Raw genomic sequence first — 25239 nt, forward strand, 5'->3', positions numbered from 1 at the left:
TTTTTAATTTAAATTACATTACTCTTAATGTCTTTTTAAAGCACCGGTTGCAGTTTTGTGTTTACCACCTCTTCCGAGTGACTTTGGATAACTCATCTGCTTCTTTTGTTCTGAATTTTCAGTGTATGAAACTTTAAAAGGTTTCTGTTTCTTTTTTTTTGTTTCTTTTTTTTTTTTTTTTAATGGCTGCTGCAAAATTAAAAAGATCCAGAAGTGGTCAGGGGCCTGGTCTAATGCACTTTCAAAAGTCCGTTATAAAGATGAATATAGATGAAAATGATAGGTTTTTCCGTAGACCCACAAACCACGCTTAGCTATAAGAAACATATTGTGCATAGTTATTTTTTTCTTCAGAGTGATATGTTTACTAGATCTACATTCTCAGTTTACCAGAGTACGGGAATTTCTACTTTACTAAAGCCAGGATCCTTTCGCAGTTCCCAGTAGGTGTCATTGGTAACCCAGGCTTCTCTTTGATTAGCGTCGATAACTTTTCTGTAGAAAGGGGGGGGAGGAGGGGGAAGAGAGAGGAAAAAAGTTCCAACCATAGATCTCTACTCTTATGCAATACGAAATAAAATTCCATACCTCTCTGATCTAACCCAATACTAAATCTGGTTTCAAATTCCTAAAGGACAGGGATTTAAAAATAAAAGTCAACTTAACTTCTACCTATGTCAAAAGTGGAAGGTTTAGAAAACAGCCAAGATTGCAAACCTGTCATCTGATCTGTGTGAGCAGGTCTCAGAGTCTCTTTGGCCATTACAGATTCTGATTATGTGCAGGGGATCAACCAACCTCACTTGTAGAATGCAAGAGTTTTACCATTTACATTCTTTGTCTCCTCTGTATTTTGCTCATCTTCCCCTACAAAACTGCATCAAGCACATTCAGTATTTTCACTTTTGATTCCCCATGCTAAACACAGGCTATTTGGTATGGCTACCCTTCTTTCAGAAGAATGCTTAGAAAACAAAACCAAACCAACCCCCTCCACTCAAAAATAAATCATTTGTAATTTAAGTGTGTATATATACATTTATATATACATTTTATAACAAGATATATATGTATGATGATGTTGTTCAGGTCACTATTTATTACTTTGTTTATGCAATGGCTTAAAACACTAACATAGTTAAATCTTAGATCCTAATATTGTACTTCTACTCCACTTCAAAGTTCAAAAAACATTGGCCAAGGGGTGCAGCAGACTTCTATAGCTGTTGCCCATTATAAGAAAGTGATCTTTCAATTATGAAGCTTTAAACTATATAAAAAATGCTCCAAGTAGAGATCAGGTATCTGATTATTTTTCTTAAAATTGCCATTTTCCAGGCTTTCACAATTAACAGACTACATTAGTGGTAATTCTTGTAGTACTTTGTCCAGTCACACTACAGAAAACAAAGACTTACTACTGAAATGAATAGACTCACTTAAAAAATTTGGGTACATATTCAATGCTGTTTTCTTCCATGTACCGCCTCCGAGCTCTCTGGAGTTCCTCTATTCTTTGTTTCTCAGATGCCGCCGCTTCTATATTTCCTTCCTCAAGAAGCCTGTATGAATAACAGCAGGCCCTATAGCAATCACACAGCGTCTAGAACACGGGATTTTCTAGCACCAATCATCAGAAAAGACAAGCAGAAGCCAAGCCTGTTGTCTGTGTTTTACCCACTTTCAGATCTCATCATAACCTCATAAAGTAAGAATAACCAAGATGTGACTCCCCAGATACACATACCTGACCTATAGCCTAAGGTATACACTTTCTTTAGTAACTCCAGCATATCACAAACATTAAAGTACTATGAACTGAGAACTAGGAGGGAATTAATGTTGCTTCCATTCGTAGCAGGAGGGTACGGCATTTCAGAGCCTGTCTTTCCAGCTTGTTATGAGGAATCCTACCTCTGCCCAAAGATTGCACTATAGCTCTACTATACCAATAAGATGCTTCCTATTTCCCTCAACTGGGGAAAGCAGGAATTTGATTGCCATACTGAACACCTCTGCTAGCAGAATCCTCCAAAACTTAGTTCAGACTGTAGTGAAGACATAGACAAAATTCAATACTCAGCCAAACCCAACCTTAAAGCCACCGAACATGAAGTGTATAAATAAGCATTCTTGCCTTTGATCCGGCCTGAATCGCGCATCTGTTGTAGGAAGAAGATCTTTCAATAAAGGATCTAATTCATTGAGCTCAATAGCAAACCTCGTAAAGCCATAATAACGTTCATAATTGGTTGGCATGGAGCCTGTATGAATATGCATGAGAAAGAAAAAAGCTTTTTATACTATTACTCTAAATATGCAACAGATTCATTCATTTATTAAATTCTAGCAGCAAAAATATTAATATATTTTACTCTTACATAATTTAAAAGCATCAAAAGCTATTGTCTCGGTGGAACAGCATTCACTAAATATTAATTTCAACTGCTTATCCTGCAGAGGTTGTAATTACATGCAAATAGATTCAAAATTTTTATGATCTTCCTTCCTTTTTAAATAAAAATGACTGTTTCCATTATTTTCAAGCTGAACATAGCTTCCTGTTCCCCAGAAAGTGGGTTTATGAAATGTCTGTATAAAAGCTAACCTTAACTTATCTTCAGAGTTAATTTTGGAACACTCACTTGCAGACTGATTCGGCACCGTTAACGGCAGCCAGAGACAACATTGCAGAGAGTAGGGTACAAAGTAGGTTCAAAATACTCTGAGTACCTGCCAGAGTTTCTTACAAGCATCTTACCTGGCCTCCATATGCATTTGGCGGAAGGTGCAACCCCACAATAAAGGCCTTCATGCCACTTTCCAAAAAGGCGATGAACCACTTTCCCTTCTTGATCTATCACAACACCCTGGACCTCATTTACATTTGAATTCCAGTAGTTTACCTGCAAGGTTAACACAGAATCACTAGTTCACACTGGTTTTTGCATTACCCATTGTACCAAGACATATACTGCATGAATCTTCATATGTGGCACCAATTGTCCAAATCTTGTATCAGAACAGCTCACCTGGAACCAAGAATATCAGAATTTGAAACTCAGATGATTTGAATATTAATTGATTTAGTATATGAGAAACCCTGAATAATTGGAGGTGTGGTTTTGGAATAAAGGTATTTAAATTATCTGCACATCTGGGAACTATACTGTTGTTCATTAACCTAAATCCCACACAATTCAGCAAAAATGACACTTTGAAAGCTTCGAGATCAGCGCCAGCTAACTGAACATACCTGTACATGTAAGGGAATCCTTTGATGGGTGCTGCACACTATTGTTTGCAGCAGGGAAGACGTTCAGCCAGTATTACTTGTTATTTGTCACTTTCTGTTTCTCTTCTCTGTTTTGCTTTTCTTAGACACATTTATCTCTTACACCTTCACCTACTGAGCCAGTTGCCCGTTCTCAGAACATCCATCAAAACATGAATTTCAGACTTATGGTAACGCACCACTGCTAACACGACAATGGTATTGATGTATTTTGTTGCAATATGAAGACAAACTTATTTTTAGGGAAAATAATTGATTGTAGCATAGCTATACAGTGATCTGTTTCTATATGGTCCTTGCCTGGATATTAAAACACTACGAACCAAAGCAGCATTACTTAATCTAAAGAGATAAAACACTGACTGCAAAATTGTATTAAAGGCAGAACTAAAACGGCACAGAAGTCTACAGTGACTTTGTGCTTTCATTGTGGTAGCAGAAAAGAAATTTTGTCATTTCATTTTTAACCTAAAACCAACAACAGTATAGCACACAGCTATACAGCAATGTAACACACAGACATCAAATGTTCAATGGAATACAGTCATACTACTTGACATATCACTCTCATTTGACAACTTACATATTTACAAATATCGATAAGACAAAATGTGGAAAGCAGATTTCAGGAATACTGAAGAAACAGCTTGGTGCGTGCTTAAACTATGCAGTTTTATGAATGTACGATACATATTAGAATACATTAGTTACCTTGACGAATGTGAGTTTACAAATACAAACACTGCTTTTTGTGTTTCTGATAGTTATCTCTCCATAGTGTTCTATCCACCTCCTTCCACTAAGAATATTATGTATGCAAGTAGTGACTTTGTTCCAGACATAGAAGTCCCCATACCTAAGAACAGATTAACAAGTAGTTGGTAACATATATTAATCATTATCATTATGGACAAAAAGTAAAACATAGCTCCATTATCACAAATACAAAACCATACTCCTCAAAAACTTTTGCAACAATAGCTTACTTTAATAAAGCACTGGCTCTGGGTACAATACTAATCCTCCACAGAGGAGTTCACCTAAGCTCTAGTGCGGAGAACTGAAGAATGGTGCCATGAACCACAAGACATTATGAACCCTGCACAGCATATTCACTGTCCTCGGAGCATTAAGTGCTTTGGCCACCAATCCTTTAGGGGCAGGACAGTGAAACAAAGATCAACATAAGGCTGAATTGAGGCTATAAGCAGTGAATGTCATAGAAAAAAGAAAACAAAACAAACAAATAGAACAAAATAAATATGGAAAGGAGGTAACAGAAAGGAAGCAGGAGCTCACTGGCACATCACCCCTTTCCTTTTGTAACAACTACTCAGAGTCAGAGCACCTCTATTGTCAAACAAGGGAGTAAAATGAGGGAATGATATTGCGCAAAGCACATTCTCCTCCAATCCTGAGGGGCAAGCATGAAGACAGAAGACAAAGATGCTCCTGAGTGCACTTACTTCAATTACATGAGGTGGATGAAGAGGTGAAGTGGAGTGATGCCGTACTGTTAGAGGCAGAAAGAAATGCTGGCTGCAATGTACAGGAGCAGGAATAGTACTGCAAAACCAGCAGACATGTTTAAAGTATCCTCTCCTTGCATGTTCTCAGGATTTGCAACTTGCAACTAGCCTCAACTGTGGTGAAACTTCTTTTCGCTACTCTGTCAACATCTGAAGAACATGTTTTGGCTTATCTACATTTGGAAAAACAACCTTACACTGTTACTAGTGGTTGTTCTGAGGGAACACTTAGCAGTATTGAGAACCTTAGTAAGGACAGTGCTAGCTGCTGACAGTCCTACATTGCATCCTTGTTCTGAACAGGTCACTACTGTACACGTAAAACTTGGGTTCTCTCTCCTAAAACATTTCTATTCCCCTCTGTCTATCACTTTCTAGGGAGTTTGTATATTTTCCCTCCAAAACTCCAAATGGATCTTCAGGCTCAAAAACGCTTCAGTACCCCCACCTGTACACTAAGAGGAGATCTGAGCTAGGCACTAACTCTCACCAGTACAATTCAGGTGATGTCTGCATACACTTCCCCCAACCCATTCACAAGGCAGCACAGATTAGATTGCAGCAAAGACTAAAAACAAAAGGAAACGCGACAGTAGCTTACTTTGGAAGAGTCACATTCAAGGTTCCAACTGGCAGAATTTCCATTGATTTCCCCCAGAATTTGTTTTTCCACCTGATATCTAAATACAATAGTGAAAAATTTACAAAACTGAAAAGACCAGTCTGGCAGTGATCTGTGTAGCACACAAGATGATCTATGCCAGACCATCGGGTTTAAAACAGGACAGCATGAGGTTGCCATGAAAATACAAAAGGAAAAAAAAAAATACTTGAAAATGACATTAGGTCGGAAAAACTAAAGATAAGTTTGATTTTCTTCAAGGAGTCATGCCTGTGCTACATTATTGTCAAATCTCTCATGAAAACATTTGATATAAATTAAATGCATATGCCAGTAGATACAAGGAAAGAAAGAGCTGCTTGTTCAACTGTGTAAAAAGAACTGCTTGTGTTTATTAGAAATAATAATTTTCTCAGTAAAAAGCTTTTAAGCAAAAAAGTGTAAAGACTACAAGTGACAAGGGATGCTGTAACACGCCTGCTCACTCATAAGAATGAGAATTTGGAGTGAAGCATCAGTTTGTAATAAGTTACTACAAAAATAGTAAGTATCTAAATTTTTAGTAAGTCCCAAATGCAAATCTCAGCTTGTACAGACAAAGTTTTTACTTGCTAATAAAAAATGGTTATGCTTTTGAATTAAAAAAGTATACCTTGCCAAAACACAAAGTTCTTCGATTCACAGTGACAGGCCGAAATGGGAGGATGGTGGCTAACCTGGAAAACAGTTTGGCTGAGTTAAAAACAATTCATTTTCATTTCTAAGACAATACAATTGTTACTGCAATGTGAAAACACTAAATAGCCCACACTATTTACTAGCCTATGTTGCTATGAAAACAGATGCAACTTGAGATTGTACTTAAAATGCTATGTACTTAAAACACTTGCGATTACTACAAAAATATATACATTCTAGCACTAAATGAAGTTCACTTATAGTAACAACCTTTCTTTACTCCTAAGAAAGTGAACGATTCTAAGAAGAAAGAAAAAACAAGATTACTCTATAAAACAAAGAAACCAAAATCTAAATCTAAACAGGAGTGTCTATCTAGAAACAAGCTTTACCTGCTCTGAGAAAAATCGAAATCCTTTATCTTCTCTAATACATTCATAAGTTTCACCAAGCACTGGGTTAAATGGCTTGCTTCCTGCTCTAAAATACGTAGAGGCATAGCCTGATGCTGCAAAAGCAGCTATGAGAACCTGTGAAAATACAGACAAGAACATAAGTGAGAACAGGCAGAGATTCTCATGCATATGCCATGACTATGTGGTATCACACAACTTACTCCACTCAAGAGTGAAATCTGGATTGATGAAGCATGCCTGAGAGTGAAGCCATACATCCCAGCCAGAACCAGTATAAACTGTATTTCTTTTGTTGATATAATTTGGTTTTCTTCATGGCCTCAGTCAGCATCTCTCAACAGTCCCCTAAAATAATAATCTGCACAAGAAACTGTTTTTCTACCTTTAAACAGACTTATCACTAATGATCTAAAACACAAACCCAGCTCTAGTTTATGCTCCCTGTGAATAAATACTATATGACAATGTCTAATGACAATATCACATACCATTTTCCTATGGGAACTATTCTATTTAGTGTCAAACATAAACAGCTCTGACTTAGGATGTCCTTAATGCAGGGTTAAGGTTCTGCTATCAGGGGGGTGAACCTTAACCAGGTTCCCCTCTCCTCATGGTAGCAAGGACAAAACACTTGTGTGAGCTTTTACATGCTTTGTTTTCTTCCCGTTGTGTGACAGATGCTCCATTCTTTATTTATTTCATATTATTCATAAATGCAGAATCAACAGAATTACCGCTCTTTTCACAGGCTTTTCTTCAACAGTAAAAACCTACATTCTTCCAAAACCTTTTTCATGAATTTAACTATAAGGCACTACAGAGAAATGAGGGGGTTTACTTTCCTTATGATGTATAGAGCAATGAGAAGAAAAAAGTTTCCACCACTTTTGGATGTTTATTTAAAGATATTTTTGGATGCTTATTTAAGATAGCAAAGTCCTGATTTTTCAAAGAACAGTGAAGAAGCAGGGAATATATTCAAAGCACTGCTACCACTGATGCTTCAGGTATTCAGCACTTCTGCTTAGTCCCACATACCTCAGGTTGGGTGCGCAATTTGCATTTTTAAGGCACTTGTTAAAAGTTTGGCTTGTATCCCCAGTATTGCAGAGGTATCCGTAGTAAAGGGGATTGAATCCAGGTTTTCAAGGAAGCTTTTGGTTGCACCATGGCTTTTCCTTCCTGAGCTCTCCTGACTCCTTCAATACACACCTTCCAAGCTTTTCAACAAAGGAGGTAGAGTCCTACAGGCACACAGCCTGCTTTACTCACTACAACCCTGCCCAGTCCTTACAGGTTCTCCCTTTTGTGAGGGACATAAGGATTCTTGTAGGAAAACAGCACATGATTATAAATAATTCAACCTCCTATCATTAGACAGGTCCAAATACCAGTGTTTAGGACCCCCTACTCTCCTGCAGGCCACATGAATGTGGCAGTTAACGGACCCAAGCGTGTGGCTGTATGACAGCTGCAAGCAACCTCTCTTCTCCTAATTATCCACAGCGTTGCCAACACATACCAGCGGATATGTTCAGCAACAACACTGCCAATTTTCTCCTTACAGTCTTTCCCTGTTTCTTCTGATGAAAAGGAGACATGACAGATCAAAACACCTTGAGAACTGAAGATAGGCTGTTGGCTGTCAGTTAAAAACACAAGACATACTTACAGGGAAGCTGAAGTCAGGCAAACTTTGTTTTGGTGGTTTGGAATTTCTCTATTAGAAATTGCCTAGGATGACAGCTTATTGACACCTACATTGACCATAAGCCAGCCACAGCCTTGATTAGCTCTTGGAGGCTGCTGGACTTAATCACTGAAAGCCAGGAAAGGGTGCTGCAGCGTTTGAAACTGCCATTGCCTACATCAGTCTTCACACCAGTGAGTCACAAATGCAGGACTTCATTTGAAGTCAAGAAAGTCCCTCAGTCTTGTTCAGATCAAACCTACCACCTGTAATTGTTCACAACATTTGTCTGACCCAGCAGGGAGGTCTGTTGCCTGTGAACAGGAAGAGCAAGAGAGGACCCTGCACAGACCTCCATTCAACAGTTCCCTTTTTAATACAGACATAAGAAGTGGTACACTAAATTTATTACCATGCGTTCATAAGGATCATCTGTTTCAGCAGCCTTGTCCAAGAGTTCACTGTATTCCAGCTCTTCACAAAGATGTTGCAAGGTATTTAGAGGTTCATTTAGCTCAACTGGCATGGATACTTTGGAAAGATCTTTGCCAATGTTATTTCTCAAAATATTCCACAGATTGATATTACTGGTGTCAGGGCTGGGAGCTGGGAGACAAGTTCTCCGTCCGTTCCTGAATGCGCCTCCTGTTAGCTCACCATTAAGAACTGGGAAGGGAAAAAACTATTATCATAAGAAAGCACCAGATTAAGAAAAACAGACTGATCCATTGAACCACATCACCGCCAGAACAAGCAAGCCCAACTTCACTGATTTCAGCTGAGTTGGTCTTGTACAGACATGCAGTAAGCCTGGTATATGAACATAACCAATGTAATTTCCCAAAGTTTAAAACATAGCCGTATACTTTGCCGAGAAATGTTGTCTGCAACACTGGTGTTGTCCTCAGATATATTATCACTCACATCACTGATATAAGATTCATCATCAGAAGCCTAAAACATAAACAAAATAACAATTTAGTCAAATACATAAAATACTGCCAAATTAGACAAAAATAGTTAAATGAAACACAAATATTCAAAGAAATCATCTATACCAATTAGAGCTTTAAACTAAATCAACCGGATGTTTCAATCAGCCCATACTGCCAATGCACTAAAAGTGTCAAAACAAATGCTATGCTCTCCTTATGTTTCTGAATTCTTTATTATGAAGCTAAATACAGATATTAAATTTGCAAAAGGGTGACTTCATTTGAAGTCAGAGATGAACAAAAGATTGACAGCATAATGTGCTGGGGACAGGAGGCAAGAAAAGATAGTTAAGATTTGTGCTTTTTATAAAGAACCAAACAATAAAATGCAGCTTGCGTTTCAGCAAAAAATTAGATGGAAACCAACTTATCATTTTGCAAAACAAGACCTACATCAGCTTTAAGACTATTTTTAATAAATTTTTTTTAACTTTTTTTTTTTCCCCAGAAATATTACTTTCAATATATTTAACAGTGTTTACTGATAACAGAGTATTCATTATAAAGCCTACACCATTTGCAGGTGACTTTGTAAAGTTTCCATTTTGTTTATACCATACAGACACACCAATTTTCCATGCTGATATACACAATCCAGACTATTGAGATAACACGTACTATACATCTGACAGAACCAATAAGATAAGGAACCATTCTATTCTTTAGTTGAACAACTCCAGCTGAGACTGTGCCAACAAGTGGCACATGAGCAATCCTTGTCAAAGAGAAAATATGGTGGCACACTCTCATTTCATCTTACAGAAGATGTGGTAGATCACAGCACTACTGTGGCTTTATATAAAGGTATTTTAAAAAATAAATACATTTCTAAAGTTGAAGAATTTATCCAGGATAGCACAGGGAAGCTGTGGACAGCAATATGATTCAGGAGCCTGAACTATATCTGACTGCTTCAACTTGGAGCTTGAGTGAGACAATTTTTCAGGCTTTTGTCTACTACTCTGATTACAGAGAATAATTTTATAACTATACTAGAACACTATAATACTAGACTTTTTAAAGAATATTTTAAAATCTAAATTAGTTGACTGCATAGTCAGACATAATTACTTCTGTCTATGTCATTTGAAACTGCCATAGTCTAGCAAGGTCATGACCTGAACGTAAGGTATGATACAAACAACTTCTAACTCAGTCTTACACTTCAGGGAACTTTCGCACCCCATCACAAGGCAGTCTCAGGTTCATTTATCTACGCCTTACACATTCTGATACCTTTTTATTTTAAGTAACATTATAAAAAAACATAAAAAATATCATTCACTAGTGGTAGCAATACCTAAACCTGTCCAAGAGCAAAGCTGCAGCGTGCTATCATAGCCTACCTCATTTTCTGACGAGCTGGCAGATAGAAGCACTTCTTGTGCATCAAAGAACTCTGAAACGGATTCAGACATAGAGAGCCTGCTCTCATTAGAAACTTGCTGAGACAGTGGCAAACTGACATGAATTTGTTCACCTGTCTGTAAATAAATCACAGAAATATAAAAGTATTATTTCTAGTATAAAAGAAACATGCATAGAAAGGGTAAATCACCTGAATAATTTTTCTATGCCAAATATAAGTACAGGTAGTAAAACCGGCATTTTAGTAGGGCTTTGTGCATACCTAACAGATGAGGTTTTGACAATTACAAAATAAAGTGCATTTTGAGCAGCGATACACATCTTCATTTGAGGCCTGCTCAGCATCAATTGCTAAGTTTTAGCACCACGAATAATCACGGATCTAGTTCTGTATCCAGAGGAACGACTTTATGGACAATACTTGGATTGCATCAGACAAGTTCAACCATGAAATTCAGATGAAAAGACACCTGTTCATAACAAATTATATCACTGGGAGCTAGCTTTGAAACAATCAAAACTCAAATATAAAGCTTTATAAGGTGAGGGAGTTATAAGTCACTTTCAAAATAAATGCGCTTGAGAACCAGTTTAGTAACAAATGTTTGAAAAGTTTGAATATTCAGGAGGATGGCTATAGTATATATTTATGTGCTTTTATTCCATGTTTGTACTCCAAATCTCATTTGAATTATGCCATGAACACTGACTCAATACTACTAAAGGGAATGGAATCTCTATGGTTTATTATAAAGAGAATTTAACAGCTAAGGCAAGGGTTCAAAACTGTGTTATGTGTTACACAGTAAGGGGGGCAAGCTAACTTAAATAGTTACCATATCTTCCTCTTCCTGCTATCAGTGGGAAGAACACCAGGTTTCAGTGGGTTACCCTATGGGCTATTGCTTTAAGAAGCGGGGCGGGGGGGAAATTAAGATGTCTACCTGTACCATTCCACCAAAGGAGCTGCTGCTGTGGAGGGAAACAGGCTTCTGACTTAATCCCTTAATTCATACAGCATGTTGTTTCTGGGAGATAATACAGATGAAACTACTGAGGCCCTTCTAAACATAGTTAACTCTTCAGATTGCAACTCTATTCCCATTAATCTTACCACAGAAGTCCTGCAAATGGTTTTGCTGACACCTTAATCCTATAGAATTATTCCATATAGTTGTCTCAAAATGCACTAACAAAAAAATATAAATCATAAACCAGCCAATATGTCAAAACCCATTTCTTTTTCTTATAAGCTTATAAATGGTATATGATGTTTGATGAATTATAATGGAGACAGAAGCTCATTTCACTGTTATCTTTACAGGAAGTGATGGAAATTTTAAGGCTTCATATAAGCTAGAGGGACTTGGAAAAATACACACGCATCTACCAGAAAAAGATGCTCACACAGGCATTATCTACACATCGCAAGATTATATATATGAAGCAATCAGGAGAATAAGTGAATGAGAGATCTGGGAATCTCTTTGAAAAACTTCAGTCAAATACACTTGTACCAATGTAACGATGTACATATGAAAAAGAAACAGCTAACCAACAAAAAAAAAAAAAAAACAAAATAGAAGAGATGACAATTGCTCAGAACTTCAGTGCAGATTGCTGTGCTGTGGCACCGCTTCACCTGTCTTCTATTCTAGTCTCCAACATGCTGGTCTCTTGGAAAAATTGTTTGGACTTTTTCCAAAAGCAAACAACCAAAAGTAATTGGAAACATATTTTCACCTTCCTTTCTTGGTGGAAAAAATACTTAGGAGATGAGTATGTTAACTGAACTGGCATATGACAAATGAAAAATATTTTGGTAAAATACAAGTAGAATGGTTGTCAAAATGAACACATTAATTGTAACATATCACAGCTCGCAAATTAAGATTTTTCCTTCTCATGAGGGAAGCTGACCTGTTATTAATACAAATGTTCAGTTATCTGTTGAGTGAGGAAAGCAAAACAAGAAAGACTAAGTGTTGCAAACATGATATTACCATAGTGTTTGGTTCATAGACTGAACCTTTTGATTTCAGTGGTGCCACTCAAGATATTAAACATTAGGCCCTTTAAGCACTTGCAGGATCAAGCCATTAAATACTAAACTGTTCTGTTGATTTGGCAAGAAACTCAGATAAAGAATTGGTTAGCTACTGTGTGTCACAGTCAAATACAGTAAAACCTCACTAATTCCCACAGCCCACAATTAATATTCCAGAACTGGTGTGCTTCCCTGTTTCTCTGCAGAGACCAAACTGAGTTCCTTCATGAGATCTGACATATACAAAATAAAAGACAGAAGTTTTATTTTATGCAGGGAAAATATAATCTGACATCTTCTATAAATGAACATTTGCCAATCTGAAAAATACTGTAATTTGCCAGGTGTTTCAGCTATTAGTGAGAATTAGCAAGGTTTGATTGTACTCTAAATCCATTAAAGGCCAAAGTCTTACCTCATCAGGACTAGGGATAATATTTACACTGACAACCTGATCACAAATAACAGATTCTGAATGTATTCTGTTCAAGCGACTCCTTAGTTCAGCATTCTGGTTGAGAGCCTTAAAATAAAAATTGCACATTTCATTTAAAATTAAAAAGTAAGCATTAAACAGGAAAAAAAAAGGTAGCTTCTTCCCAGCAATTTCCTAAGAAATCACAGAACCTCCTTTCTTCCATTTTTAGAGATACCTATTTTGAGATTCTCTCCAACATGATTTAGTGTTTTGGTTTGTTTGCCTTCAGTGATTTTCAGAAGCAGTGGGGACAGTGTCCCAGAACGTAACAGTGACACTCTACCTTAATTCCTCAGATAGCTCTTTGGCAGGTATACTGGTGGGTTATGTACATTATGGAAATGGGGAGTGAATGCAGCAGGAAAGAATGAAACTGCAGAACAAAAAATGGGAACTACCTGCAAAATTCCCAAAGAGGCAATTGTTGCTTTACAACTATACAGGCCTTTCTGAACCAAGGGTATCAGCATGTAGAGCCTGCAAAAGGAAATTGCTTCCTTTCCAGCAAAACCAACATAATTGCTAGTAAAATTGGGTGTTTGCCCATCCAGATCAATTTGATATATTTGCATATGTGTACTCATTTCAAACTACTGATCCATTAGTGTCACAAATATCAATAGAATTCAACTGGTGTCTAGTGATTTTTCTCCTTTTTTAAGGATTATAAATTTGGGGGTGTATATACACATTGCCTGCTATCTAGAAAGACTCGTGCAAGATTCTGAAATCCAGAAAAAGTATAATATGTTACATACCTAGAACATGAACTGGCTTAACCCTAATATATGCCCAGCACTGAGAATTGTAGGAAAGAGCAACAGACAGACATACTGTTTTAGTAAAAAATGACTGTTACAATGGAGTTATAATCTTCTGCCTCCCTCTAGTGCAAACCCAGGAATAGATTGCATAAACGTACTGAAACAAAGTAGGACCAAAGTAAAATAGGTTAGCTTAAACCGTCACTAAACAGTTTAAATTACCCCATTTTGCTTTGTTCTGAAATGCTCTGGGCACGTTCACAGTTGCCATCTACCAGGAAGGGAAGGTGATGACTAACTGCAGTTTGGCAATAGCTTCCCAAACTGCTCAAACCTGGTCGTGAGACTGGTCAAACCCAGCCATCTGACTAAGATCAAATTTCCATTTATTCCCCATTAAGACTACGAACTAATGTGTGAAAGTGACTTTTAGACTGACCCTGGAGACCGGGAACAAGAAGAAAACATGATCACCTATTTCATACAAGTTGCTAGTAAGTCTCCACGGGTTCTTGGTTAAATTTGTATCAATGACCAGAAACAGTTACCCTTATCTCCTGTCCTTAACCTTTCTTTATCACAACACACAGTAATCAATCTGCATAACATGATATACATCTGTACCTATAGAATCATGGTGCATCAATTTTAATCTCACAGCAAAAACCTCGAACCCAATAACACTATATGAAATTATATACACATTTGGGTGAAGTTTTGTTTGCCTTTAAACCTCTGCTCACATTTCTTGCAGATGCAGTACTCCACACCAACCCTTTCTTCAGAGTAAAAGCTTTTATGTTTCCCTGACAATGAATTAAAAAAATTGAGTTATCTTGTAACCTGAGGACTTACTGTGGCTTTACCTCTTCTTCCCCACTAAAGCCAATGACAATTTTTCCTTTGGCTTAATTGGGAGAGACACTGGACAGTAACAGGTGTGTCTCTTAAAATCCAATTTACCCATGATTATCCTGTAATCCATGATTTATTTTGCAATTAGAGATATGGACATATAAAAAAAATTTGAAAACATACAGTGAAAATTTAAAACTTAGTTAAGAATAGAAGAATATCTCCTTGGCTGTGCTGGAAACAGCTCCAAGAAAGATATTTAGCATTTGCATAAAAATATTTGATTCTTTTTCTTTACTTTGGAAAACCATAACAGATACATGCTTACATGAAGAAATTATATCTGTCACCTCCACACGCACTGAGGTTAGACCTATGTCATAACAGAACATATGTCATAGTTGTGGTCAAGAACTCGGCTTTTTCCTGGCTCCTTCTACCACAGGAAAAGGCCAAAATACAAAAGAAATAGTGCACCTGGCAAGCTAGATGTGCTTGAAATCAAATCAAGAACATACCTGAGAGAGGGACTGTCTGAGGTGTGCTATTTGAGCATTGTGTCCTGCAAGATCCTGCTCTGAAACAATCTGCTTAAGCTTCTCCTTCTCTATAGCTATGCTGTTAAAGGCAGACTTCAAAAGAGAATGCACTAAGTAAAAAGAAAAAAAGAAAACAAGTGTTTTCTCAGCTACAGAACTGCACATTGACATCTATTACAATATTTCAGCAATAGAGTGAGATTTCCATCCCACAATTATGGAAATTTGAAACAAGTATCTGAACTTCAAGTAATCCATGCCAAATTAAGCACAAACACTTACAGCTTGAGGTTGTAATGTGCATACTGTATGCTCACACATATGTCATTCCAGCATATTCTTGGTGCTGAACATATGGAAAGGTGCATATTTGGCAAACCTGTGCCCAATGTGTGTTCTTTTCTTTCTGAGTTGGTTTTTTTTTTTTTTTTTAGTTGTTTTTTTTTTTTTTTTTAGTTGTTTTTTTTTTTTTTTTCCCCAGGGTAACAAAAAAATCAGTTCTGCTAAGACTTAATATTTCACAAATAAAGGGAATTACTTGGTCTCTAAACAGGTTTTTGACATTTTTTAAGATATTAGTCTCATGTTTTTCCTGTGTTTGTTATGTAACAGACAGCAAACTTATAACAAATGCCTCTAAAACCAGTTTTTTTCAGTCTGTAGGACCATTCATTTACTGGCAATAAAATGACATTTCTAAAGTACATTCTAATAATAAGCTCTTCTTCTTTTGTTTCCACTGACGTAGAAAACATTGCACAAAAATGAACTGCACAACATTATACGTAGCAGTGAGATTCTGATTAATCTTTGGGGAGTAATAAAGCATTTTATTGAGAAACAAAATGTTTGCAAGATTCAGTCATGTATTTACAAGATGCAGGAAGCAGTTTAGAAGACTTCTAAAAAAAAGTCTTATCAGACAGTTTACCTGTCTCTATATTCACGACATCCACGGAAAATGTAAGAAGGGTAATACATGTTGTCTTTATGTAAGTCACCTGACCAGCTAGAAATTCTTATACAACATCATCTAATGCAGATGAATGCCTTGGCCATAACTAAGTGAAGGCAATAAAGAAATACAACAGAGGAGCGTATTAAAGGACAGGCTTCACATTTCCACTTACCTTTTTGTGCCATCAGGCAGAATTCTTCTTGAAGTTTCATGTACTCAGTGGAGCACTCCAGAGGGTCCGTTGCATGGCTTGGGGGAGTCTGAAACTCGATGTCTGCACAAAGGTTGGGATTGGATGAATGCAGTCTAACGGGTGACATCGTAGCACTGAAAGGGACCTACAGCGAGAAACATATAAGAAATATTGTATAAGCTACAACCAAACTTTTGGCTCCGTTGAAGAAAAAACAAATTTCTTCTGAAAACAAGACTTGGTTCACAATGTGAAGAACATAGTAAGTATGAACATATAACTTTTTACCCTCCTAAATCTCAGCATAGCTGAGGCAGAATTCTCTTGAAATTTTTCATCAAAACAGACAAAAGAAGGCCTAAATATATAGCTAACAGCTAATGATAGAGCATTTCAATTTTAACATTTACAAAAATGGACCATTTCCTAATGCTTAAACACGACTGGAAAATTGAACCATGACACATGCTGCTTTATATTTGGACACTTGAGACTCCATGTAGTATGACTCTGTTATTACAATAACAACATTTGAAGTATGCAAGTTCCTCCAAAGACGTAGAAATAGGATATAATATTATCAAATATATCGTTGAAGTTTTTCAAAACTACTGGTAAATCTTGAGTTGAAAGTCACTGTGGTGGCAACTATGAAGAAGGAAAAAGCATATAGTCTTTCTATATTCTAACTAAACAAATAAACAACAACAACAAAGAAAGCAAAACTCAACCTGATTTTCATTTGAATTGGACCATAAATAAATGCAAAGAGATACGGTTAGTAAGATGGAGCAAAGAATCTAGTTTATTATCATTTCCACTTCTCCTTCTCTATACTTTTCAGGTACAGTAATAAAAATACACATGCAAAACTTTATAAGTTATATACACATGTATCGTGTACTGAACAGTTACCTATATGTTACATACGCAGTATATGGTTACCACTGTTATGTATTTGATAGGAGTGTGAACGTGTGTCGTATTTTAATTTTACTCTTTACACACCTTTATATAGAAATCAGGCCAAGAACTTAATTTTCAAATTTAAATGCAAAGGAAAAGCATGCAGAACTGTATTTTGTTACTTAAATGTTAAGCATTGTTAAACACATCGAATACATTAAATCTAATTTCTTCCATTATACTGTTCAAATGTATAAATAAGAATTTCCACACTGCAGCCCAACATAATTATTCCAATATGAAAAACGGGGCCAAACTATAAAATGAGTCTTCCAAGGCATGATAAAAAGCAGCAGACAACATAAAAAGTCATATTACTAAGAATTTTTATCAACAGGTCAGTTCTATAGCCAGTATTTGAAATTGGTACCTTGTTAGTTGATTACATCACAGAACGGTTTTATCAATCCCTTCCTACAACAGTTGTCATCAATCTATGTTTTAGATTTCTGATTCCCCAATGAAACACTCAAAATCCTGTTGTATCTATTCATCACATCTCATTCCACTCATGACCATATTCTGCACAATACCATTTTCCATCCTGTTCTTCCTCAATTTCCAGATACATATAGCACACAGAATAATAGCTCTATTGCATCCTATCCAATAGAAACTTTATTCTCTTCTATCACGTATTTTGATTTCCAGCTATATCAACAAAGTCAGTATTTTTTATTGGACCTAATTTTAGCCTCATATCAAGACAACTTAATTAACAGGAGATGTAGAATAAATTCCTTCTGTTCATACTGGATATATACCCCTTTATCATCTTTGCGAGTACCAGACTGCCTCTCTCAACAGCTCAACAAAACCAGGTTAACTGACTAATGTGACTAAATGCAGGTTGATTTCAAGTCTACTTTACAAAACCTTTTCAGTTCTTAAATTGGAGAGCGCGTTCCCAGAACTTTCTGACTGGGAGCACTGCAAAGGTTCAATTGCTCCAGGTGGCTCCAGGAAGGCAAAGTAGGTGGCTACATGATAGCTGTGGGTGCAGGGAGTACACACCCAACGCTCAAGCCCATCCAGAAGGCAGGAAAGAAAGATGATCCCAGCTATAAAGCAGGAACATGAGGGACAGTCCCCGCAGCCCCAAGTGCCTGCGGCGATGGGGCAGGTTGCCCCAGCCCCACATTGACTGGCAGAGCCACAGGCAGGCTGCCCACACATGGTGGGGGCTCTTTAGTCACTTTGTGATGAACCTAGCTGAAGAGACCTACTTTAGAGCCATCCTTTCTGCTTCATACCTCAGGTGGCCAGGCTGAAAAGCAATGTTTCCGCAGTGAGGTTTATTGGGAAAATAACATTTTAAAGTACATCCTAGAAATAGCATTTACTGCCACACTGCTTGCAAGAAATATTCACATGACAGAGACAAGTAGCTGCTTTGCCGACTGCTTCAAATACAGGAATCAAAATACCGAACTGTTGACTGACGTGATCTCTCCTCACATGCATCTTTTCTAAAAGTTTCCAAGCTACTTTCCACAACAGATGAAAAAATCCACATTGAACAAATTCTTCCATTCTCTTGAATAGGCAACAGTTCAAGAAACACTGCCAATATGCTCCCCTTCCCTTTTTTTCCTTTCATTGCTGTGCTTTCTCTATATATCTATGGTGACTTGATTCTGACTTTATTACTTTTTTTTTTTTTTTTTTGCTGTTTTGGAGCGTTTTTTAAAAGTATTTAGCTTCTTGATGCATCACTCCGGTTTCCTCCACACACACACTCTTCTAGACATGACCTCAAATGTACCTTGTCCTGACTTTCTGCTTTACACCAGGGACATAGTATCCACTCATCCATCACTTTCTACAGAATTACGTGTTCACATAGGAACAGGCTGCTCCCGGTAGAGTGGGTTTTAAGGAAAACCTCCTCTTTCTGCCATGCATTTAACTGATGTAATTCTGCACCCCTCAGTCTATACACACAGCTTCACCGTCTGGGAGAGATAAGCACTTTCCCGTATCAGCCAGGAAGAACAGGCCGTTGCCACGACCACTGCAACAGCTACAGAGTCATTTTGGTGCCTCTGATTTTCCTTCCTCCTGCACTTTTTCCAGCTCCTCCAGGACCTCCCTCAACAGGTCCTCACTTCAGCTGCAGGTAACAACCCCGCGATTCCCTGGACTCCTACTGCCTTGCAATCTAAGTCCAGCTGTGCTTCCCGCACTCAAGCACTCCTTGGCACAGCTCCTGCCAACCCTGTGTAACGACTGCTGACCCTACTGGTTGGAGCCTCCCACTGACACTGCTCAGCCATGTAAACTGAGAAGCGGGGTGATTTCTCTGCTAGGCAGGCAGACCAATCAGGTCAGAGTATCAATCAATTATTGAGCACAGCACTCAGCATCAACTGATTACGGGGGATTAAATTTAGATGAGTTAATTTGGGAACTGGAGAAACACTGATTTCTCTCATGCTTTTTAGGAGGACCTGATAGTGACTGAGTTTTGTGGTTCAGGTAGCAGGGGGATTTTAGCTACGGGCTGGAGCCACAGACCCTGGAATACTTTAGCCTGGTGAAGACATTCACTTGCTTGGGCTCGGTAAGGGGTGTGCATTTAAAGCTCACTTCAATCTTTGGCTGCACAGTCCTCCCTATCTAGCTGTTGTATTAATCAGTTGATAGATCAGTACTAATGTCTATATTGTGCATTCCTAATAAGTGCCTTTCCCGATAACGCAGCTGCTGAAGATATCCTTTTGCTTTCACAAGCAGCGCTTCCCCCTCCCAATTCCCACCCTCTGTGTTGATTTCATAGCTCCAGATTTTGTGCCAAAGACTTAAGAGAATTAGCAAAACTAAATACAGACACTAAAGGTAGTAATATGACTTTTTGGGATTATGGAATGTAAACAGAAAGTGTCTCAAATGAAAAGGCTAACCTTATACTACTTAAAAAAAAAACCCAACAAAACAAACAAAAAAAAAGCCACCCCACCAAACCAGGAAATTTTATAATTCCATGGCTGTTTGCAACAAATCTCCTAGGTTCTGCTGTCTTGCTATAGACTGTCATGAGAAACTTTTAACAGAATTTGATCATTTCTTTCCATTTTGTATAGTATACAGCAGAGTATGTCAAAGACATGTTCAGGGCAGGGCCTGAGTCTAACCATCACTTGCAGAAAGGAGGGGGGACATGTACCACGTAAACATGCTCAGACCCACAATTGTGGAATCCGTTTGTGAAAGGTCTGACCATTTCTAGGTAGCATGGGTAGCATGGACACCTCCAAAAAGTGCCAGAAACATTTTCATGAGCTTATTACACATTTAAGTTACACAGCTTCCCATCTTTAGAGCTACCCCTTGATTTTTAAATCCACTCACTGTTGTAGCCACTGCAGCTGCTAGTCTCTGCCGGCGTCGTGTTGTGCTGAACTGGCCCTTCGGTGCCGGCCCTTCCTGACAGTGAATGCAAGAAGAGAAGGAAGTAGAAAAAGAGAAGGGAAGGGGTGATGGGACACAGGAAGATGAAAGGTGATCAGAAAAGGGAGAGGGAGAGTCTTTAAGTGGAGTTCAATTTTGTTAACTCTTATGGCCTATACATTCTGAGGACATATCACATGTTTTCAGTTGTGTATGCCGCAGACAGAAAAAAGCTAGATACTTCACTAAAATTATCTCCAGATGAGTTGGACTGCAGTGCACTCACTAAGACTACCAAAAAAACCCAAAAACAACCCCAAACCTACTAGTATTTCCATTCAGAGTCATGAGGAAATTATGGAATAAGAAAACAAAAAGGATGCTATGGCATGCCAGAAAACACAAAACCCAAACTCCTTCTGGGGGTCACGTGACTATCTAGAAGACGAATTCTGAAAGAGATCACTTTGCATTAGTGGAAGTGCATGAACTGTGGTCACTGAAGATACATGCATCTCAATGGTAAAACTTTTCAGTGCGTATGTTATAGTGAGCTTGCTTATGGGAACATTCCTGTGCACAGCTCTAGCATTTCTGTGTCCATCCTTGAGCCTATTTGTTCATTTTCTCCACACACCACTTTTCTGAGTTCCAACTACTTCTCACATACATTACTGAAGGCTTGGCTTCCAAAGCAATACAAAAACTAGATAAAGCAGCACAAATGAAAACTAAGTATTCCAACAACTACTTCCTTGCCTGCATGCCTAACTTGTGGCCTCATACTGCTTAATTTCACTTTTATTTCACTTTTAATAAAATTTGTCATGGTACATTAAAGTCAAGCAAGTAATTGTCTAATGCAGAGGAGCTCCATACCTATCCTAAAGTCCTTCTATTTAACATCTAATCAAAATGTCATTATTTTGAAGCCATTTTAAGATTTTTAGAAGACTAGAAAAGCCACCTCTCTGCTTTTAGAAAACAATTTTCAATCCCTTTACATTTTTCTTCCCCTATATCTTCACCTAATCCCACTTCAGTGTTTTTAAATCTATATATGTTTTTACTTTTTCTGAAAGCAGCCTGGGCTCCATACAAATATTGATGGTATAGATTGGATAAAAGGACACCATCCTGAAGAACAGAATATTGCAGTTCAATTATCAGCTGAAGTGTCTTACTCCTGTACCATTCCCACTGGTAGGGTTGCTGCATCTGAGAATGGCCATACCCTTCACCCTCTGGCTGATGCTAGCAGCAGTGATACTGACAACGGAAGGGTAGTCTAATGATCACAGTAAGAGAAGCCTTGCTTTGTAATATTTTATAAAATTCTCACATTAAAAAACACAAACATAGCCTCTAAAATATAGAGTATAAACTTTGATGAAGCACAGAACGCATTATCTGTATAATGTGAAGCTCTTTGTGCTCTACACAAGTATGTCTATCCTGTGAAAAAGAGTTTGGAAGAATACTCTTGTTTAACTAATAGGGACATACACAAATATATATATGTTCAGAGAGAGACATGCACAAAATATATACAATATTAAAATGGGAACAATGAGCTCTACAGAACTGCATGCTCCTCTCAAGACAATAGAAAGCAAGGTCATAATCTGAGTTACCATATAAAAAAAATACTTATTTAAGGGAAAAAGTAATAAGCCAGTCTTTGGGTCTGTTTTCATTTCTGAGCGGAAAGCTTCAGTAGAGCAAGATGACTTTTCAGGTTGCTCCATAAAGTTCTCTATTATACTACTTCCCCCCCTCACCCCCTGAAAAAAAAAAAAAAAAAAAAAAATCAGTCTTGGAACTTCACAACTCTGAGCTTTTGAGGGAAATTTCATCAATATTAGTTCATTTTATTGTTTTTCAGTAATATTTTTCTTCTTTTGAAGATCTTTAGATTGTCATGAGAATGACAAATTGGTCTTTTACCCGAAGGGGGAAAAAAAAAAACCAACCCCAAAGCAAACCACAACTCAGTTTTTGTACAAAAGCATCAATTGCAAAATAAATGAATACAGGTCAACTAATCTGTTTTTGCAGGCCATTTTCATAAGACTTTAAATAGGCTTTTTAAAACCAAAATAAACCTCCTTCATAAAAGCAATCTTTCTTCAGAGAGGCAGCCCATGTATTACTCTTGAGTACAGGTCTGTAAATTAAGCTGTTAATTCTGAACAATTTTGCAATACTAAACCTGCAGATGTATACACGCATGCTACGATCAATTTTACTTCAGGGAGTAACCCCACTCTAGTCACTGGGATCAGCTGTGTGAGCAAAGTTAACTGCATACAGAACTAGTATACCTAATAAATATATTAGGTAAATATATATTTTTAAGAAACAAAGCAAGAAGCTTTTCTTACAAGAAAAAGTATGTTTTAAACACCCTATACATCTAGCATTCATACTGAAGAATGTGTTAGCAGGAATACAACATAAGCTATCTTATTAATAAAAAACTGGTAACAAGTACAACGCAAAATCTAGATGGGAGAATTCTCTCCGCATCTTACACAGCGGATGCTGAGCTAGCAAAAATTACACCCTCGTTCCCCATTACTCATGAACAAGACATCTATATAGAGAGCTTGCTAATTTTTATGCTCCCCAGAAGGATTCCCCAGAACATCATACTATCAGAGGATCTTTTGATGGTAGTTAACAACTGCTTATTCTAAAATAAATAGGTGCAAGTACTTAAAATTGGATTAATAGTGCAACAAGCTTAAAGTTAGTATGTTAGTATTACCATTTTTCCCTAAAACTAATGAAATCTATGGAAGTATGGGGAAAGGAAATGGACAAAAGAAGTTTTCTTAGTACCAAATGTCAACCATTTAATAGCAAATCATGAGTAGGCACCATGAAGAAACAAATTAGACAAAGATCACAAATTATACAAAGTGATTCTCAGTAGCGTATTCCCTGATAAACAGTTTATGAAGAGTTGGAGTAGTCTTGAAAAAATGGCCAATAAGGAAGGTCAATGAAGCTAGAAGGCATGGCTAACAGAAGAACAAAATGGGACTGTAAGCTTAAAAAGCACCTAGGCATGGGAGGAAATCCATGTTTTAGTGGAACGTCAACATGAGAAAATTAGGAATAATACAATGAGTCAAAGTGAGGCCATCTTCCACAGATCACACCTTTAGACCACTCATGGGACAGGACAGTCCTTGGAAGAATAAACGGTGTGTTGAACCCATCAAACTAGGCAAGATAATGGAGCAGCCAGAAAGAAGTGTTCACCTTCCCTATAATTTAGAATAATTGTATTGTTTCTGTTTCACTGCAAATTAATTTATAAATCATCATCATTAAGTCATCAATAACTTAATGCTTTGCTCTAACAAAATAAGCTTTACATTTCCAGCATTAAGTTTGCCAGGAGTTAATGCTGACCCAGGTTAGGCAGAGTTCATTATCGACCCAGAAAAGACAGATCCATGTAGAACAGTGCTATGCACACAAACTCTCCCTGGGAAACCTGCAAACCAACCGTATTTCAGAATTTCAGGAGCTGAGGCTCCTGCCAAACCACAAACAGCAGTTTGAGAGTCAGGTGCCAAAATGACGGAAGCTCAGACCAGTGACCAGTGTCACTTTGGTAAAGTGCAGGCAACATAGGAACAGCTCATAATTCCTTGTGATCATCAAACATTGACTGCTTTCATCATTTTTCTCATCATTTTTGTGGAGAGGAATTTCTCTAAGACCACTGTGGCATGAAAGAAGAACATGCCAGTGTTGACTCTGTCTCTTCATAGGCACCAAGTACTTGCAGCCATTTTCCTGATATTTTTATTTGCCTATGTTTTTCAGCAGCAGGGAAACACAGTGATCCTTCAAATGCAGGTAATAGGACACAACATCAATCACCAAAATTCCTTTGTTAATAACCCTTTTTAATCCTAACTGATGCTTCATTGTTCAACCTACTGTGATTTATCTAGCATAACAGGTAGAAAGAAAAAATGACATACAACTGCAATGAGAAAGCTGATGCAACTACAATTTCTTCTTTCCTTAAGATTATTAATCTTAAATGAGTCACAGAAAACTCCTTATTGTATCTCTAGAGGAGATATTAAAAGCTGTCAAAGATTGCATGAATTTCTAGAACTTAAATGGATCAGAAGTTTCTGACATTTATTTATTCTGTAGCAGACAGCACAGTGGTGATTGTTAGCTCCGTAAGTCAGTTGAATATAGTCTTTGTTATCAGTTGCTCAATTATAAAAAAGAATAGGTTTCGGATTAGGCCTCTGAACACACAACTGCTTCTGACAAAACACAGTAAGACACTCTGGATCTAGCAGTAACACAAGCTATTATGCTTATTTCTGTGCTTTTACTTTGCAGCTCTAAGGCAGGATGGGGTAAATTCTTTCTTCATGTAACGTGTTTTTTGGCTTATTCAGTTTGTTTCCAT

The 25239-nt window shown here is 37.5% G+C and overlaps 1 protein-coding gene across 4 annotated transcripts in view; it reads right to left on the reverse strand.

The window, feature by feature from the left end:
* Positions 1–349: 349 nt before the first annotated feature.
* The window catches only part of OSBPL6 (oxysterol binding protein-like 6), a 48041-nt gene continuing 23151 nt past the window's right edge, over positions 350–25239 (reverse strand). For 2 of the 4 annotated variants that reach the window (XM_009894516.1, XM_009894515.1), the window contains 14 exons: positions 16410–16575; positions 15259–15389; positions 13059–13166; positions 10575–10712; positions 9100–9187; positions 8646–8899; positions 6517–6654; positions 6099–6162; positions 5426–5504; positions 4007–4151; positions 2762–2906; positions 2138–2264; positions 1440–1562; positions 350–495 (listed from right to left, as the gene is read on the reverse strand). In XM_009894516.1, coding sequence (XP_009892818.1) covers positions 387–495; positions 1440–1562; positions 2138–2264; positions 2762–2906; positions 4007–4151; positions 5426–5504; positions 6099–6162; positions 6517–6654; positions 8646–8899; positions 9100–9187; positions 10575–10712; positions 13059–13166; positions 15259–15389; positions 16410–16575 — 1815 coding nt within the window. In that variant the 3' untranslated portion in view covers positions 350–386. Of the gene's footprint in view, positions 496–1439; positions 1563–2137; positions 2265–2761; positions 2907–4006; positions 4152–5425; positions 5505–6098; positions 6163–6516; positions 6655–8645; positions 8900–9099; positions 9188–10574; positions 10713–13058; positions 13167–15258; positions 15390–16409; positions 16576–20747; positions 20823–25239 lie in introns of all 4 variants that reach the window. The other 2 variants (XM_009894514.1, XM_009894517.1) reach the window with 2 other exon arrangements.

Source organism: Charadrius vociferus, unplaced genomic scaffold (genome assembly GCF_000708025.1).
Source record: "Charadrius vociferus isolate BGI_N301 unplaced genomic scaffold, ASM70802v2 scaffold161, whole genome shotgun sequence".
Taxonomy (NCBI): domain Eukaryota; kingdom Metazoa; phylum Chordata; class Aves; order Charadriiformes; family Charadriidae; genus Charadrius; species Charadrius vociferus.